General features: G+C 39.8%; 1 protein-coding gene across 5 annotated transcripts in view; it reads right to left on the bottom strand.

Annotated features, from left to right (window-relative positions):
• The window catches only part of SYT16 (synaptotagmin 16), a 323819-nt gene that overhangs the window by 15595 nt on the left and 288875 nt on the right, over window positions 1–19349 (bottom strand). For all 5 annotated transcript variants that reach the window (XM_021062549.1, XM_021062553.1, XM_021062535.1 and 2 more), the window contains one exon: window positions 349–18314. In XM_021062549.1, coding sequence (XP_020918208.1) covers window positions 18001–18314 — 314 coding nt within the window. In that variant the 3' untranslated portion in view covers window positions 349–18000. The remainder of the gene's footprint in view (window positions 1–348; window positions 18315–19349) is intronic.

Below are 19349 nucleotides of genomic sequence, written 5' to 3'. Positions count from 1 at the left end.
TAGAGACTACACTATGTCATTTTCGCTGTAACCACAGGCTTTCTGTGGGAGCTCACTGCTCCCAGCCTTCCTAGCTGCACGTAGGCAGCAAAGTCAAAGGGGAAACGAGGAGGACGGAAAACTTCCAAACACAAATCGAACAGTAAAGGGCAGGGGAATCCACAAGAATAATCCCGAGATTAAAAAAAAAAAGCAAATCAGGTTATTGGAGACCACCAGCTAGCCACTTTTCAATGGCTAGGGGCGGGGTGGGTGAGATCCCAGAAAACATCCTTATTCACACCCTCTGGGAAAGAGTCTTTCCTGAGCTTCAGAGGAAGGCACCTGGTTGAATGAGTCCAGACATACCTTGCGAGCTGGGTCCACTCGCCAGGAGACCGGCACATACACCTGTTTCGTAAACGCGCGGGGTTCGGTGCTCCCTCCCGCTTTTGCGGCGCTGTCACTCTCCAGACAGGCGCTGACAGCGACAGCGACGGCAGTGGCGGCGCGACAGTGGAAGCAGCGGCAACTGCAGCTCGGGGGCAGCCCTGGCTCCCGCAGGTCCGTCCCTCCAGTCTGTGAAGCGCCTCTCGCTCCGGGTTTGGAACGCTAGGCGGGCGCGCAGCTGTTCTCGGCTCGCATTGGACCAGAGGGAGCAGATGTTACCCGGTTGCTAGGCGCGTTGCTAGGAGGCGATGACGCCCCTCCACAGCTCGAGAGCAACTTTCCTGTAGGTCGGATGCTCCGGTGGGGGCTGCTGGGAGGAAGGTTTGAGAGCAGGAACCAGGAAGGCGGTGAACAAAGAGCCCCAAATAGGGGTCCTGTACTGGCCTTAGTCGGGTGCTGGAGAGCGGGCTGGGGAGCTGCTAGTGGGTGAGCGCTGCAGCTCTGAGAGCAGGGCTTCTGACTCTGCTCAGAGGGCCTGGGCAAGTGTTGTGGCCGTGCCTCAGCCGCCGCGGGGTTACTCGCTGTAGGCCCTATCTGAATGTCCCATGGAAGGATCGGGTTTGAGGACCGGAGTGGGTTGGCACTTCCAGCAGGACTAGGTCAGTGCCTTTAGACCCTTTGGGATGCCTTTTGCCTTGGGGAAGGTCCCCAGCAAGGGGAGAGATGGAGTGTGCGTGTGAAATGGGGTGAGGCATGTGGGATGAAGAGTAAAGGATCGTTCGTCCTCTGGGACTTCTCTCCCCAATGTGTTGCTGTTTGTGTCTGCATGTTTGAGCAATCAACAGATTTTGAAGCGGGAAAAAATAAGTAATACATGAAAATCGGACCAGAGTCTAATTCCTTTTGGCACTCTCGGTGGCTGCCTCCTGGTATGGTGCCAGAAGTTTGAGGAAAAATATTTTATACAGTTAGAAAGACTTCGTTTTGATCCAATGGCTAATTAAAACATCAGGGTAATATGCAAACTTCTTTAAAGTAAAAATATACAAAAGAGAAGGTACTTTTCAAAAAGGAGACTGGAGAAGGTATACATGTTGCAGCCATTTACACTTTAGTATAAATTCACCTAAAAGATTGCATTGTCTCTGTATTGTGTCACTCAGGCTACATTTTCATTTTTTATCATTGCTGCTTCTTGTTCAGCAACCATGAGGTTGCTGTTCTTGGGTAGAGGGAGATGTTGAGGATGTCAAAGTGGGTAAATTTAAGTAGTCAGCAATCCAAATTAAAGAAGGGAAAATAAGCACAGCAGAGAAATTATGCTCACTGTTATTCTCAGAGAGGAATCTCATTGAAGAAGGAGATATACCACTTTCTTGGTTCCCTAAAGGGTCAGGCCAGGGCCTGGAAGGAAGAGAGCACCACTGGGAATCAATTAAAAAGAAAAGTTGCTGTTTTTGGAGACAGGGCAGAGCTTCTGTGCGGTGTAGTCTTAACTTCTGCAATTGCAGACATTCTGCAAGGTTGAAGGGGCTACACAAAATGGCCCTACAAATCTCAGGGGGCCCTGTTCCCTCAGGCACCCAGTACCAACTTAACACCTATGACAAAAAGTGATGTTAACAGTCTGTTAGCCCTAAGATTTAAAAGCTGATAACCTTGTGTTAATAATAAACTCAATTTTAGACAGCCTTTTATAATGTAGACATGTATCAAATCATCATGTTGTATGCTTTAAATAACCTACAGTTTTGTCAGTTATACCTCAGCAAAGCTGGAAGGAAAAAGCTGATAAGTTAAAATCTGGAAGAAGTACTAAGTGGGTTGTAGATCTGATGACCACATTTCAGCTGTCAGGTATGAAAGGTGTCTTTGAGACTGGCACACATCAAATCTGGGCGATGGCCACAGTCAGAATTACATCACTGCTACTTCTTTCTTTTTCACTGTCAGGGAAGAAAGGGGCTGATACCTCAGTCAGCCTTGCCTTCCTGACTAGCTCAGGTTCAGGAGGCTCTCCCCTTTGCTATTCAAGGTCCACTCTTTTCATTTCCTCAAATGGGGAAGGTTCTCATTTGTCTTGGGTATTTTGTACATGCTGCGTCTCCTTCCTTAACCCACCTGCCTTTCACCTGGCTTACTCCTACTCAGCCTTCAAGCCTCAGCTTAAATACTGCTTCCTCAGAGTGGCTTTCCCTTAAAGCCTCCCACCAACGAGATTAGCCTCCTACTCATATTCCCAAATCATCCTACTGGTTCCATTTCACAATAGTCATCACACCAGGTTTTCAGCTAGATCCACCCTGTTATCACTGTTTCCCCAGCACTTAGCACACAGCACCTGGTACATCACAGGTAACCATGAGCCAGCATATGTGAGCCAACGGAGCCACCTTTCCTGGTTCAAGGCTTCTGTTTTCCCTTTTGCTATACAGGTATCAGTTCGTGAACTTACATAAGCCACGAGGGCAGCCACGAGCAGCTGTCCTTTTTTGTTAAGTGAGGGAGAGGGAAAAAGCCTGTTACACAGAAAACCATTTGCTGCCCTTAATGAACTCACATTGATATATCAACTTCTTTTCCTTTGCAAACCACTTTAATAAAGGTCACTACCTGGAGTTTAATGGCATTAGGAAATAACCCAAAAGTCCTTTATCTATTTTCCTAATTCTCTTCCTTCTGTGTCCTCCAAAGTAGGTGTGAGTCCTCTGAGCTGCTGTTTATTTCCTTAAAATTCTTCTGTACCTTGGGTAACACACAACTTCCATCATCACATGCTGCATCTCAATAGAGTGAAAAAAAAAATCAGTTTGGAAGCAGCTAACTAACTTGACCCATACAGATGGCACTTCCAGTATACTTTATTAGAACTGACCAGGAAATTGTCTTTTCTGTTGTCAATACAACTCATGAAATAACTGCCAAATTCCCTCTTCATCTTGAGGGACCATAAGAAAAATAACAGACATTTGAAGACATGAAGGAAAGGTCAAGGTAATCTCAAGATCACAGAGCTGCTCAGTGGCAAAGCCAGTAAGAGAAAACATGTATGAGAGGTTCATTTTCACTGGACTGTGTCTTCACACATAATTTTTATGAATTCTTTGACTCTTCTGGTAAGTGATTAGAGCACATCTTTCACTCAACAATTTTAGATTTTAAAATTAAATATTAAAATACCACACAATCCACCTTAGAATTCATCTAAATTCTAATCTTATCACCACTGAATCTTGTCCCTCCTTGAGAGAACCACAGATATAATGCTCATTCTGATGTCTCCTACTCCTTAACTGTTTGCCAAAAAGAATGAGATATTTTATTATGTAGTAGAATGCACATTAAAATTCATCAGAGCTCTGAACTGTCACCCAAGCTTCCTCTTGAGCCCTGTTTTTGAATCCCCCTGGAGAAACTCTAGGGAAACTGTAGAGAGACTATGAGGTTTACAAGGCATATAATGTGATTTGATTCATCAATCAAATGTTACTCATGATGGTTAAGGTTTTTTTTTTTTAATTGCTACAAAAGATTTTAAGCACCACAGTCATAGATGGCTGCCTCAATTATTTTAACATGTAAGGATGTTTAAATCTCTGCTGAAGGAAGGTTAGAAGGCAGCAATCATTTGTTGAGTTTTTGGTTCTGCAAATGATTTACTTTAAAAATCTGTTCCCTCTGCAATATTCTGTTTTTGCTCACAATTTTATATATTTTCTTTGATGTTTTTAAATTATCACATATGTATGTAGTGCATAGACAAATGTAGAAATGCTCAACCATACTTTGTCTGACTGTTCAAACTCTGCCCTGTGACTTTAGAATTGTGAATGCAAATGATCTTTATTTGCAAGCTCCCACAACCACGCTAAATAGTGCTGAAATGCTCTAAGATGACTAGGGTGAACACTAGAATTCTTAATCAGCCTGTAAATGTTCTTAGTGCCACCATGGGTTAGGAAGAACCTCAGCAACATAAGAAATGATCCTGCAATTAGCAAGCTTTCCTTAAAAATCACCACCAGCACAACATTTGAGAAAAAAAATGCTAGATACTGTTCAGAAGATTCTCACCAAACTAATTCATTTTCCTGTAGGCACAAATAAACAACAGTTACCAGCCTTCTTAAATGTAAGTGGGGTCCAATGATTAGTTTTGGCCAATGGACAGAAAGAAGTAGAGATTGCCACCTCTAAGCCTGGCTCCTTAGAGAGAGGCAAATCTCATGACTTTTCTTCCCTCTCTGTTTTTTATGACCAAGTATTTCTTCAGAGGTTCTAAGGATTCTGAGAGGGAGCTCAATCCCTGAGATGCTAAGAAAGCAAGCTGCATGGGCACAAACATCCTAGTGAGAAATAAACTTTTCTTACACGAGCTCACTGACATTTGGGTTTATGATAACGCACAGCACTAATTACCTCAACTAATATAGTATGCAAAATGGCAAAAATAGATTTTCCCTGGAACGTCTATAGATTTTTTCTTTCTTTTTTTTTTTTTTGTTTGGGGGATGTCAGCCTTGCTTTTATGGCTGTGGAGGTATCTGTTCATTGTAGCCCTGCCCCCTCTGCTTCTAGCTTGTTGCATCTGAGCCTTGTCAACTTATCAAAATTCTCTATACATAGAAGGGAGAGGACTTTGGACCAGAGCCTCTCAGATGAGTAATCACCTGCACATTTGTACAGGGTGCCTACCTTTTGCCTTCTCAGAATCTTCCTCAGGTGAAATTTTTTCAGGTGATCTTTCCATTTATAGAGCTCCTTACTTATCCAATATTCTTAATTTAAATTCAACACTAGCATTTGAGTTGATATACATTTATTTGCGTATGTGTTCAATATAAAACCCTAAAGCAACCTAAGACCAAAATAAATTATATGGGTCATAAATATAATGCTTATAATTCTCTCTCTTGAGATATATATCTGCAGTTGGTATGGTTTTGGAATTAATGGTTTTTTGTATATACTAAAATAAGCAGTATCATTCAGGCCCATAAAATTTGCATGTTGATGCTGCAAAACTGTGTCTTTTTTAACTTAAAAAAATTTCACACGTATACATATAAGCCATCTGCTTAAACTTTATTGATAAAACCAGTAACAGCAGTTTTACAAAATTGGAATGATTTTCAGTTTTGAACTAACATGAGCTCAGTTGCAGCAGACATTTTGTACAAACTGGGGCTAATGCTTCTTCTATGTTTCCGTTTTAAACAAAAAGCAATTAGAATTTATCCTCATGCATTTAAATATCTAATACAGAAATCGTTTTTAGGCTGCATAAAATATGTTTCTAACATCACTGTGAATCTGAACATCTGCCTTAAGCATTATTTGTACAAGAAAAACAGTGTCATTCTTCCAATCACAAACTTATTCTTTATCACAGGTAAACAATTTTATGTTTTCAAAGAGTGTTTCTAACACAGTATTAATACTGAATTGAGTATCGACATTAAAATTCACCAGCTTGCTCAGTTAAAACACAAGACATAACAGTGCAAGGGTAGTACATTAAAACCAGTGTTACGAAATCTTAAATATTACAAAAGGTAGAAAGGTATTCTAGTTTTTAACAGTTAAAAAAATCCCGAACCTTTTCCTATATATTCTTCACTGATAGAATTTCACAATTTTAGAAATGGGGTGGTGTGCTACAGCTGTTTGTTCTGGTAACAGCTAGAGAAACATTCATGCTTCTTAAATCAGAGACACCGTAAGTGGAAGTCATACTGTGAGAAACACAGGGACACCTGTATGGAATGTTCTGAAGATTTGCAGAAGCTTCTAAAATGAGAGTTCCACCCTTTGGAGGAAAAAAGTACTTTTGTTTTTGTCTTAAGCCTCTGGACCACGCAGAGATTGATTCTCTGCTGGAAAATTTGAAGGAAAAATATGACAGCAGCTGGTCTGAAAAGGTCCATGAAGCAGTGGGAAAGGTTGAGGGCAGTTCCTATCTTACAACTAACAGGTCTGGCCCCACACCACAAATCTGCCCAGGAACGTCTGCTAATGACTTGGAAAGCTAAAGGAAGACCAGACTGGATATCAAACCATGTCACACTAAACTGCCCCCACACATGAAATCCATACAACTTATGACTGGCATTCCCAACCACCAAAAAGTAAGGACAGTCTAGTATATAAATAACTCATGAGAGAAAAGGTACAGGTTTACAATATTAATTCATCTCCAGCCTCCAGCTGTGACTAGAACAGAAATACAAAGCACAGGGCCTGCTAAGAACAGTGTGCCTCATGTAGGGTAAAAATCTCCCCCCAATAGTTAGATATGTTCAAAATGAATGAATCATTCACACTGGTATTTTTTTTCATTCAAGTTCTTCAGCGACACCCATCAAAAGTTGATATAAAGGAAAACCAATAAAATATTTTAAAACAACAGAATTGCACACAGTATGCATATGGTAAAACATAAATGTGTGAATGTGAACAACTGCTTCGGATGCCATATGAAGACCGGAAAAAAAAAAGTGAGAGTCAGATTTATCTTGCACTGTGCATACAAAATATTGCTATGAAATCTTGGATGTACCTTGAAAATATTTCTTTTAATCTTTACTTTTTTTCTGAGAGATGATAAATGCTACTTAGGAAAGAGAAAAGATGGAGAAGACTGATTCTTCAAACAAAAAATAATAATTCAGGTTGAAGGACCTTTTATTTATTTATTTTGGTGAGGGAAGCATCTTTTTGAATACTGTATTTAAATCCTGCTTTGTGCAAAAAAGTTATTTAGTACTTTCCTTGCGCTTTAAGTTGAAATGTTCTTGGGAGTTCCCATCATGGCTGAGGGGTTTAAGAACCTGACTAATATCCATGAGGATGCAGGTTTGATCCCTGGCCTTGCTCAGTGGGTTAAAGGATCTGGCGTTGTTGTGAACTGCAGTGTAGGTTGCAGACACAGCTTGGATCTGGTGTTGCTGTGGCTGTGGTGCAGGCTTCAGCTGCAGCTGCAGCTGCAGCTCTGATTCAACACCTAGCCCAGAACTTCCATATGCTGCAGTTGCGGCCATTAAAAAAAAAAAATAAAAATAAATAAAATTTAACCGTTCTGAAAAAGGTTTGTGTTCAACTCAAAGATTGGAAAGCCTACTGAGATGATGGGTTTGTCATTTGTTCTGTGGTCAGGGTGTCTGAGCAAAAGAATTAGAACCTAATACTTTGTTTTTCTCTTCTCAGAGGCAGAATGGATAAGAACCTTTCCATCTTTTTTTAGTCAAATTACTAACATGCTGTGAATATGATGATTGGCAGAGATCTAAAAGTGTCAAGTACTTTGATATAAGAACTGAGTAAAATGTAAGAATTACCTAAAAATAAAAAAAAATGAAATATTTCACAGACTTCAAAAACTCTTAATTATGCAGAGTGCTTTTTCATCTGTCACTTTGTTAGGCCTACAACCCTGGTACATGGTGGAAACTCAGACTGTTTGTTGTATTAGCAAAGGAATGAATGAATCTTATTCTTAGAATAACCTGGTAAAAATAAGTAAAGTGAGTATTTACCATTTCCATCTGACAGATGCAAAAACGAAGGCTTGGAGCACTTGTGACCTGACATTCATATTAGAGCTCATTAGGTGAAGACTTGGTACCAAAACAGAGGTCTTGGTAATTTTAATCAAATCCAACATTCTTTCTGCAACCACACCTTCATCTTCATGCTAATGTCCAGCTTCTACAAGTTGCTGCAACTACTGAGCAAAGGGCAGTCAGGACACATATAAATAATGTCAAAACGTTTACCAGATATTGCTCATCAGCCAGGCCTCCCCCTTCACCCAGGGTGATTACGAGTGTCATCACTCATCAGGCCAAGGCATCATCAGGGTTTATCCTTCCATTCAGAATTTAGAGCTCCTGTATGATCCACATGCTCACATACCATGTTTGGCTAATCTGTACAACTGACTATGCCAGGGCACAGTCACAAAGCTTCCTCTCTCTCAGCAGCAGCAGAAAATGTAATCATATAAACTAGTAACAGAAGATGGTTTTCTATCAAGAGTCTGGTAACAATGTTATTAGCACTTTCTAGGTAGATTTAAATCATTGTTCAACAACTGAAAACACCAGAGTTGCTAAATTTGGGGATTACTTCTTCTTAGCCTTCAGAACTTCCTCCACTTAGATTCCAATGGAGGAGAAAACGGCTTGGATACATTAAATGACAAAATTATGTGATTTTTTTTTCATGAATCCTCACAAATGTAAAATAAGCTCAATAAGTGAAATTGATCCCAAAGTGGAAGTTGCTACATTTGGTGAATCATATGTATTAATCCATCTATTTTTCTTGAGGATGTAAATGCTAACAAAACGTAACACAGCAGTTAGAACTGCAAATAAAAGTAAATAGATTTAAAAAAAATAAACCAGCATATCTAGACAATGGTATTTTGTTATTCAGCGTTAAAAAGAAGTGAGTTAAAATTGCTTTGGATCATATGGTAAAAAAAAAATAAAAAAAAATAAATAAAAAGAAGTGAGTTATAAAGACATGAAGGAAACTTAAATCCATATTACTCAATGAAAGAAGCCAATTTGAAGAGACCACACACTGTATGATTCCAACAATATGACATTCTGAAAAGGCAAAAACATGGAGATAGTAAAAAGATCACTGATTGCTAAGGGTTGGCAGGGAGGTATGAAGAAGCAGAAGACAAAGGTTTTTAAGGTAATGAGACTCCCAAGAGGGAACCCTGAGGTAAACTATGGATTTTGGATGGTAATGATGGGTCAACATAGGTTCACCAATAGTAACAGATGGTACCCATCTTGGTGCGGGATGTTGATAGCAGGGGAGGTATCAAGCGTGGGGGGAGGTATCAAGTGTGGGGGGAGGTATCAGGTGTGGAGGGAGGGAGCATATAGGAACTCTGAACTTTCTACTCAATTCTTCTGTGAACTTAAAACTGCTTAAAAAATTAAGTTTTTAAAAAAGCATCTTTTAAAAAAAGTAAATAGATTAAAAGACTATCGTATTTTTTCCCTCTGAAAATAGAAGTCAAATCTTATTCCAACAAATATACAAATTTCTCAATCACAATAATGTATGCAAATATTCTTATTCACAAACTGAGTAGAATCTTTAATAAAATTAAAGTTCTGAAGAAGACTTTGTGATTCATAACGCTAAAATTTAACTTGTAGCTGTATTATTACGGTGGCATAACGGAAGACTGCATTATATTTTGGGGTAGTTGTAAATTAATAAACATTAGCATGGTCCACAAGGATATGTGGCAGAATTAGTAAGCTTTGTTGAAGGCACCAACTATAAAAAAACTTGACAAACTCTTGAGAGACATGCGGCCTTAGAATGTGAATATATTATACGGAATAACTAACATGGAAATATTCTTTTAGTGTACATATTCCTCACCAATCAGAGTTTTTGTTGGCAGCCTTCTGACATCTTTTCCTAAACACAAGGTCTGTATCAAGTAAAAGATGTGAACTTTTTTATTATGGGCCATCAACTAGGCAACACTAAAAAATTGTCTTCAGCAACAATTTTTAGGCCATATTCTAGCCTAACTTGCATGGATTGAGACATGTTTAGTGGATGTTTGAGATATATTTTCACAATTTTAAGAATTCCAAGCAATAGGAGTTCCCATTGTCGCTCAGCAGTAACAAACCCAACTAGTATCCATGAGGATGAGGGTTTGATCCCTGGCCTCACTCAGTGGGTTAAGGATCCAGTGCTGCTGTGAACTGAGGTGTAGGTTGAGACATGGCTTGGATCTGGCATGGCTGTGGCTGTGGCTGTGGTAGGCAGCTGCAGCTCCGATTCGATCTCTAGCCTGGGAACTTCCATATGCTGTGGGTGTGGCCCTAAAAAGACCCCCCCAAAAAAAAAAATCCAAGCAATAAATCCACTGGGGAAAAAAAAATGCTATTTTTATCTCCTTTTATACAATTGAAGGCATTGAGAGTTTGAATTACACTGATTTTAAACTGTCTGAGACTAGAAAATAATAATTGGTCTACTTGCCAAGGTAGGAACATCCCCAGTTTTGACATTTCCCTATGTCATAGGAAGCCCTAAATGTGTTTAATGTATAATATCTAAGACAAGTTTTAATCAAAAGAAACAGAGGTGCAAGCAGATACTTTTGGTCACACCATCACCCCTTTATCTGGAAGCCAGTCTCTAATTCACTTTTTCAAAAAGTAAAAGGTAGCAATGCTTTTCAACTATTAAAACACTGAGCTTATAAGAACTGTGTTACATTTGTTTGCACGGACCTAGCGTTCCAGGGTCTAGCTTACTGCCTTGCAAAGGGCATTCAATATTCAATTCTAAAAATAAAATATATTAAATATCCACAATCTATTTCATGCTACAACTCATTTCATTACTGGAATGGAATCTGAGTTTCTTCCTTCAGAGGCAACACATATCCATTTATTTCAAAGGGAAGCATAAATAAGTGCATTTATTTCTTAACTGGAGGCAGAGTAGTAACTCCCACTTTTCTTAAATCCTCTCTCAATTCGGAGTGGAGAGAGACCTTTATAGAAATACATTAAGCCAAAAGTTACAGGATAATAAAAGATCTTAGTATTTACCTAGAGTTCTTATCAGAATCTAGCAAAATAAATTAATAAATATTTAGAAAGAAAAGTGATGGTTGAGCTCAAGCAGTTTTATTTACCTGCTATTCTCCAGCCCTTAGCTCAGAGCATAGGATATAATAAATATACTTAATATCTTTTGAATGAATAAATTTTATATGACCTAAAACATTCAGATAGTACAAGTAGATACTTTAAGGAGAAAATGAGGTAAAAATAATACTGCAAAAATATGGTAATACCAACAGGAAGAGAGCCTTCTCACCACATTTAACGTGGAACTGGTAACACTGTCACTGGAAGGCATGACAGAAAAACTGCCCTGGAGACACGTGAGGGCAGCATTAGTGAGCAATGGAGAGCAGGTAGCATGGTTTCATCCTACAAGTATCCAGAGGCCTCTGTGCCTGCCTCCATGCCTGAGTTTGTTCTGTAAAGCCTCGAGCTGTTTTACAGGTTCCAGAGGGGCTATAAATACTGCTGATTATTGTCTGTGTGTCTAGGATACTGCTTTGTGACCCAAGGGAAACAAAACCAGTCAAAGCACCAGAGGAGAAAAACCTCACCTGGAGCCTGCAGGCATCCTCAAAGTCAGCAAAACAAAACGGGGCAGGAACTCCCCCAGGGGAAAGCCTTCTATGATGCAGAGAAAAATCAATGTGGGAAAACGTCCAAAGGGGAAGAGGCCAGGAGGGTTGTTACTGTTAATCCTGTTTGGAGGTTACATAAAAAATAGGAGGCACAGAAGGAACTTTACAGCAGCTGTCTTCCTGGGTGACCTACTGTTTTCCTTTAGAACCCACAGCTTATGTGGATGTTTCTATTTTAAAAGTCTTGCAAAGGTGAGGATTCTGGGATCTCCTTGGCGATTCCCCCTACAACATGACCCAACATACTCCAACTCCTGGGCTCCCTGATTGTCTAATAAATTGAATCGATATGTTTCACATCTTTCCAATAACTCATGAAAAGGGATTTGACTTTTTAATGGTACATGATTAGTCCGATTGAACAACTGTATGTTGGTAAGCATTGCTGTTTTTTATGATGACTAATTAATTGCTTCTAAGTGTAGTCACAGCACACCAAAAAGACGGTAAGTCCTGTGCTAACCCAAAAAGCACAAGGCCAGACACAAGGAAGCCCAATGGATACACTGTGAACTAAGGCAAGCCACTTACTTATCATTTTCCTTATACCTAAGTTCAACTCTCTTGACTTGATTTAGGTGGGAGCTCTGAGTCTGTCCACATGTCAAACACAGAGGTAGTAAGTCATCCTCTTGGTCAGCACTATTTCCATTCTGGATAACTCTTCCTAGAAGTCACTCCTCAGCCTTCTCAATACCCATTCAACCCCTTTAACTTCCCTAGATGCTGAATTACTCCCAACTAAAGCCCCCAAGCTAAGGGCTTCTTTTCCTTTTTTTTTTTTTTTTTTTTTTTTTTGTGCTTCTCCTTAACTTGGAATCTTAGGACTTGAGTCAACACTTTGGGAATGTGGCCTCACATGCCCCCATCCCAGAACCCTGCTCAAGTTAAAACCATAAGTATGCATGACTGATTCATGGCACCTGGTTACACTCAACACCAGGAGGTTTGCTGCTGACTTCTTCCAATCGAATGGGCAAAGGCTCTTCTGAGCTCCTAGGAAACTCTCTTAAGATTTGAACACTGGAGGACAACTGAACACATTTTCTATTATATCAACAAGTCACTCTTAAAAACCATTTTCAAAAGGAGTTAGTGTTGGGAGTTCCCGTCATGGTGCAGCGGAAACGAATCTGACTAGCATCCATGAGGATGTGGGTTCAATCCCTGGCCCTGCTCAGTGGGTTAAGGATCCAGCATTGTCATAATCCTGCAGTATAGGTTGCAGAAGCGGCTCGGATCTGGCATTGTGGTGGTGCGGTGCAGCTGCAGCTCTGTTTGGATCCCTAGCTGGGGAACTTCCATATGCCGTGGGTGCAGCCCTAAAAAGAAAAAAAAAAAAGAAAGAAAAAGAGTATCAATCAACCCTGATAGGATCCTTTCATTATGACCTCTGTAGGAAAACAGTGATAAATAATTGGTCCTGAATATTACTTCCTAGTTGAACGTTAGGCAAGTTTAGACAGCTGGATGATTAGATCATTAAAAAATTTTTACCTATAAAGAAATACTATAGATATAAAATATAGGCCCCAAAAAGAATGTTGTCCATCTTAAAAAGAGTATCAGTATCATGCCATACTATTTATTTTACTTTCAGAATGAAGTTGAAATCTGTATTCACGCTGCCATCTTTACCAACTCCTTTGATGGTGACAAGATGATCTGTCCGCATACAAACAGCAGAGATGAGCTGGGTGCCCGGAGAGGCCCTGTATGTGAATTATTAAGATGTGCACACAAGCACCAGGGTGGATAAAAGACAAGATTTGGTTATTGTACCTTGTCGGGGATTTATTAAGACTCAATTTCCTCCATAGACCGGGTTTATTTCGGTTTAGGTTGCCTCCAATTCAGACTAGCTTCATGTGCCTAATCTTTTTAAAGTATCGAAAATTGTTCCTCATTCTTTTCTAGTATTCATATTACCTTAGCTAGAAAGAGAAACAAACGTTAAACACCTTTTTCTTTTTTATGCAAGACTGTGGGGGGGGAATATTGAATGATAACCACATTCCAATCTCTACACTGGTATTTCATTTTTTAAAAACCTTATGAGGTAAGTATTATTTGCACTTTCTAGTTGACTAAACAGGGACGCAGGCTGGCTAAGTAGTTTTCTTAAAGCCACACAGTAGGCAGAGATCCATCCAAACCCTGGCTGAGACCACAGCCTGTGCCAACTTCTCTGAGTTGGGTTAGACCAATTTTATTCCCCTCATTTTAAGTATTTTCCAGGATTCCACAGGTTGTGAAAATGACAGTTCATCTAAAATGGCTTTTGGTTTATGTTAGCTTAGTCTTCTTGCATATATGCAGTAGATGCAAAAGGTAGCATATTTATTGATTCATTAATTCTTCCTACCCATGCTATATTGTTTGTTTTATAGTTTTGACTAGCTTTTTTCTCTTTGGAAGGAACATATGATTTTTAATACAGTAAAAATACTTTCACCATTTCAGGATTATTTATCATTTGCTTTGATTGTGGACCAAATAGAAAAGAATTTTCTTTGGCCATGGTTTCCTCAAAGGTAAGAGGAGATACCACATGTAATGTTCAGTCCTGTTACTTTATCATTAAAGGATATGCCTGCACTTGGTTTTATGTCATCTACAAATAATCCTTTCCTACTTACTTTTCTGATTTTCGTGTACTAAGCCCTCTGCTGCAAAAGGATAGGCAGGCTTTTGAGACACCCCCAGTTCCACCGTCCATACTGAGCCATCAATTTAATCAATCTAGGGGCTATCAGAGAAGCATTTGCACTTAACCTGATGGGATTTTCAGCTTAAATAATGCATGACTTGGAAAGAGTTTGGATGGTCAGATAAGACCATGTAGTACAGCCAGGAGGTAAAACACAGTGACTGACCTAGAGGTGTTAACAATTTGTAAAATACTGTGAGCCTAGATGTTGCAAAGGCAGAGGCTTGGTTTCAGGCTCGCTGTAGCACCTGGCACTATGGAGAATATCAGCATGTGAGGTCAATCTGTGACTATCATTGAAGGGGATGCAGAGTGAACAGTGCCTGAAGGGAGCCACAGTCCCCTGCTTTCCTTCCTCTTGCTCATCATGGCAAGGATTCCATCTCAAACTTTGCACAGGTGGAATGCCAAGTCTGTTACATTCCAAGGCATTACAAGCCCTTCTTCTGTAAAGAGAGGCCAGACCTCCCCCCTCCCAGTTATGCAACAGCAGCAAAAAGAGGGTCCAAAACAACTGTGCATCACACTGGGAGCCAGTGAAGGAGAGGAGTGAGAGCAGGTGCTCGGCTGCTGGGTGAATGGCCCATTTAAAAATTCAACAATAGTCAGAGAGGCGCAGGGAACACAAGAACCACCACGGTGATTGGTGAAACGAGCACTTCTCGATTCAGCGTAAACTCGTGCCTTGAAAGAAGGCACGCTGTAAACCACATTTCATAAACCTAGTGCATCATTTACCCTCCACAATATTATTTTAAAACATTCTCTTTGGCAAAAATCATGGAAAGAACTACCCAAGCAACAAATATCAGTGTTTCTTCAATTTCATATGTTCTTATAAGATATGAATTATTAGCTAGATAAAAACAGGCAAAAGCAGCCTTTTCACTGCAGAACCAAGTACTTATCTTTCATAACTCTTTTGAAAAGCAAATGTAGTTGTGAAAGAGCGAGTGAAAAACATGTTAAATACATTGTGTCTAGACTTTGCCAAGGAAATTTGAGTGCACAAAATGAAAAGATTTTGCTAAACCAGAATTTCAAATCAACGTAAAAAAAATTCAGCCTTGTATTTTTATGTATCTTGTCATTAGCATTTTATAGTTATACAATCAGCTAGCTGTAGGGTGAATGTTGCTATATATTCAAGATGTACATGCATCCTACATGGCGAATAGCATCAACATAGTAAAATTAGACAAATGAAAAATGCTTTTCAGGCATCCCTTACCTTAAGGTTTCTGTAAACTGTATCACAAGCAGACTATTAGAAGGCAGGTCAAACATGCAAGGATATTTTCACTACGCCAACAGAAAACCTTAGAAATGATGGGTCAAGGCAGTGGAAAATGAAGTATAGGTGATTATTAGGCACCATGAGACAAAGGATGTAGCAAAACATAGAGCAGAAAAAATATGAGGAGGAAAAATCCAGGCCTGTCTCTACAATACATGCAGATTTTTTTCAAATGTAAATTTTAAAGTGAATGCTGCTTTTATGTCACTGCATAAAGGAAAGCATAACAAGGCTGCTGTGCTTCCCTTTAAGCACAAGTGCATAAAGAGAGTAAGGGATGTGAAAAGCCAATTCTTTGTGCCGCTACTTAATCAATTGCACTCAGTTCTACTCGATGACACAGCCGCACTGCAAAGCCACTCAGCAGTTAATGGATATAATGTTGGGAAAGTACTCTGAGGTCTTTCAAAGATAAGGTAGGGGAAAAACCCAAAGGAGCATGGTTTTATTACGGATTCCCAATAACAGAGCCACATTCTAGACAAAACGCCCACGACCTGAAAAGCAACGGAGATACTCATTTATTTGGCTAATTCTGATTCTTCCATATGAAATCACTTCTCTCAGCAGCTTGAAATCATAGTTGAGTTATCCTGTGTCCGAGTCTGGGCTTGTCAGGATAACCATTATACACTGTAAGGAATAAATATGTGCTCCAAGTGTTACAGCCTACGTTTACAATCTGTCAAAATGTAGAGCTGAGGAGGAGTTATGTGTTTTTAACTGTATACATCCATCCCTAGCTATCACTCTTCCCACAGACAGCAAAAAGTCAACAATGAAACATAAAAGCTAAAAATAAGTGACTGAGTGATTGCTCAGAAGAGCTGCACATGGGGCTCAGTGTTAATGTACACACATTCCTTCCTTCATTTTATTACTGCCAATTTAAATCGAAATCAAGGGCTCAGATCTAAGAAAAAGAAACATGCATGGCACAAATATGTAAAAGTCACTTGGAAGTAAAATCTTATGCTCATCACCACACATGATCAGCGTTCTGAACGGCACGTGCCCAGAATGCAAGGAGTGACTAATCTATGTTGCTCAAAATACCATGAAAAATGACAGTTATAAGCACTTCAAATGCTCAAAGACTTAGTGTCATTTCTTATGAGCTGAAAATATTCTTCATTCACAAGTGTGGTGACATGTTCTTTTGTAAGAATCAATTAAGTAAACATTTATTAAAGACCCACTGGATAATGATTTACTATGCTCTGATAATGGAAAATATTGCATTTAAAAAGTATGGTTTACATGCAGGTGCACAATCAAAGTATATATATATATATGAGGAAGTTCCCATGTGGCACAGCGGGTTAAGGATCAGTGTTCCCATAGCCGTGGGGCAGGCCAAAACTGCAGTGTGTGTTTGATCCCCGGCCCAGAAACTTCTACATGCCACAGGTGCGGCCGAAGGGGGGAGGAAATACACACACACACACACACACATATATAGTGTTGAATACAGAAAAAGTATAATCTTAGAAGGAGAACACTAGATTCAAAAAAATCAATACATCCATAACTTAAATGGGTTTTTCAGTTTTCTTCTCATTCTGTAAAAATTTATTAGGTGAAAAAACTGCATAAAAATCTTGAAAGTTTTAAATTTGAAATCTTACATAGTCAAAAGGAGATGAGTTGTCTTACAACAGTCGTTTTTGAATTCCTTTTTAGTTTCAAAGTGTTCATCTAACCAAATCTCATAGGAAACCACCATATATGAGATAAAAAGAGGTATTTAATTCATACAAATCTGCTCTATAAGTGTAAGTTTATAACACTTATTTGTTAGGCAAATAAATGAAAGGTTTTTTTTTATAAAGAGGAAAATGAGAAATAGGGGATTATGGATGATAGTTACATTCCTTTATGAGCTTGGCATCAGATTCATTTCTGTATTTTGGAGTGTTTTGCACCATATTAAGAAAATTCTGATTCATACACACAAGTGGTTACAAATAGTAACATTTAACAGCTCCCTTGCAATCTCAGGTTACTTTTCAAGCAAAGACAGCCAGGGAAGCTTTCTTCCAGAGCCTGAACAAAAACTCAGTAATCTATTAACACAAATTAACTCATCATCATTCATCTCAACTACTATAACATTTCCCAAAAAGTGTGCTCAAGTGTGCATATGGGGTCTTTCAAAATTACAGTATTTAAAGCCAAATCAAACCTTTGAGAAACCCAAAGATCCTCCCCACTGCCCCAAATGCCCTAGGGGTCAGTAGAATCTGATTCCTATTGAAAGCCTGTCTTTAAAAGGTCTGCAAACATGCACTGAGTTGGTACCAATAATCAAAACTCAGGTCCCCAGTGGGTGTGGCCCACAAATACCTGTTGGCAAACCTAGGATTCAAGCAAAGTGTGCCACCTGCAGACCTGCTGCCCTTTGGTCTCCTTCATTTCCTCCCAGTGGTCTCGCTCCTCCTCTCCACTGCTGTTTTGGCCCAGAGCAATCCAACCAATCATCTCTTTGCGCTTCATGGTACGCCTGTTATACACAGAAATCATCAGTGTGACATCAGAGAGCTGAAAGAGGGCCACCTGGAAAACGAAGGTCTCCTTATAGACAGGATTGGGCTGACCACGCCGGATGGATGTCTTGCAGCGGGACATCTCTTGACCCACAGAATTGAGGAGAAAGAGCTTTCCATATGTATCTAAGGAAGAAACAATGGAAACGAGAAAACATAAGCACTTTGTATTTTGCTTGTTTAAATGAAATGTCTACATGAGCTGTAACATTTTCCTCTTTAACACGCTGCATAGCATCTTTAGGCCTGGTCTTTGTTGTAGGAATAACACACCTTGCATGAATTCTTCAAGAAAGGGAATATTACTGTTAATGCTTAGTGTTTCATGTGGCCCGGGGCACCACGCTGATGCTCATTAGAAGCTCTAACATGCAGGAGTGTGCACCTGCATGTGTGCAATGCAGCTCCTCATCCATATTTTTTTGTTTGTTTGTTTGATTTTTTTTTTTTTAGGGCCACATTCGCAGCATATGGAGGTTCCCAGGCTAGGGGTCTGATCAGAGCTACAGCTACCACACTAGGCCACAGCCACAGCAATGCCAGTTCTGAGCCACGTCTGCGACCTACACCACAGCTCACAGCAACCCCAGATCCTGAACCCGCCGAGCAATGCCAGGGATCAAACCCGAAACCTCACAGTTCCTAGTTGGATTCGTTTCCACTGTGTCACGAGGGGAACTCCTTCATCCATATTTTATATAACAATACACACATATGCATTTTGTTCTATGTGTTTTTCTTCTCATAGAACAAATACTGTTTTATGCTTAGAAAGAGTCTCTTCTCTTCTCTTTCTCTACAGATTCTTTGGACCAACTCATTTACTCAGGGACAACTACCAGATCTGTATCTCTGGCCTAGACTTCCCTTCCAAGCTCAAGATCCAAGGGAAAACCATATTTCTTCTTGTGTAAATCCCATACGTATGTCATACTCATCATGTTTCCGACTCTTAAAAACTTCCTGTTTTAGTGTCTCCAGCTCTGTGGATGGCAGCATCATCCATTCGAGCATCAAAATCAGAACTCAGGGCTACAATTTTGCAAGACTGGCTTCCTTACCCCTTGTCCAGCCAATCAACCACCAAGTCCTGTTGATTCCATTTCTTTAATTGCTCCCAAGTCTGCCCACCTCTTTCCATTCTCATGCTACTGCACTCAG

Source organism: Sus scrofa, chromosome 1 (genome assembly GCF_000003025.6).
Source record: "Sus scrofa isolate TJ Tabasco breed Duroc chromosome 1, Sscrofa11.1, whole genome shotgun sequence".
Classification (NCBI taxonomy): domain Eukaryota; kingdom Metazoa; phylum Chordata; class Mammalia; order Artiodactyla; family Suidae; genus Sus; species Sus scrofa.
The sequence above is the reverse complement of the archived record's forward strand: the minus strand, read 5'-3'. Positions and strand labels throughout refer to the sequence as shown.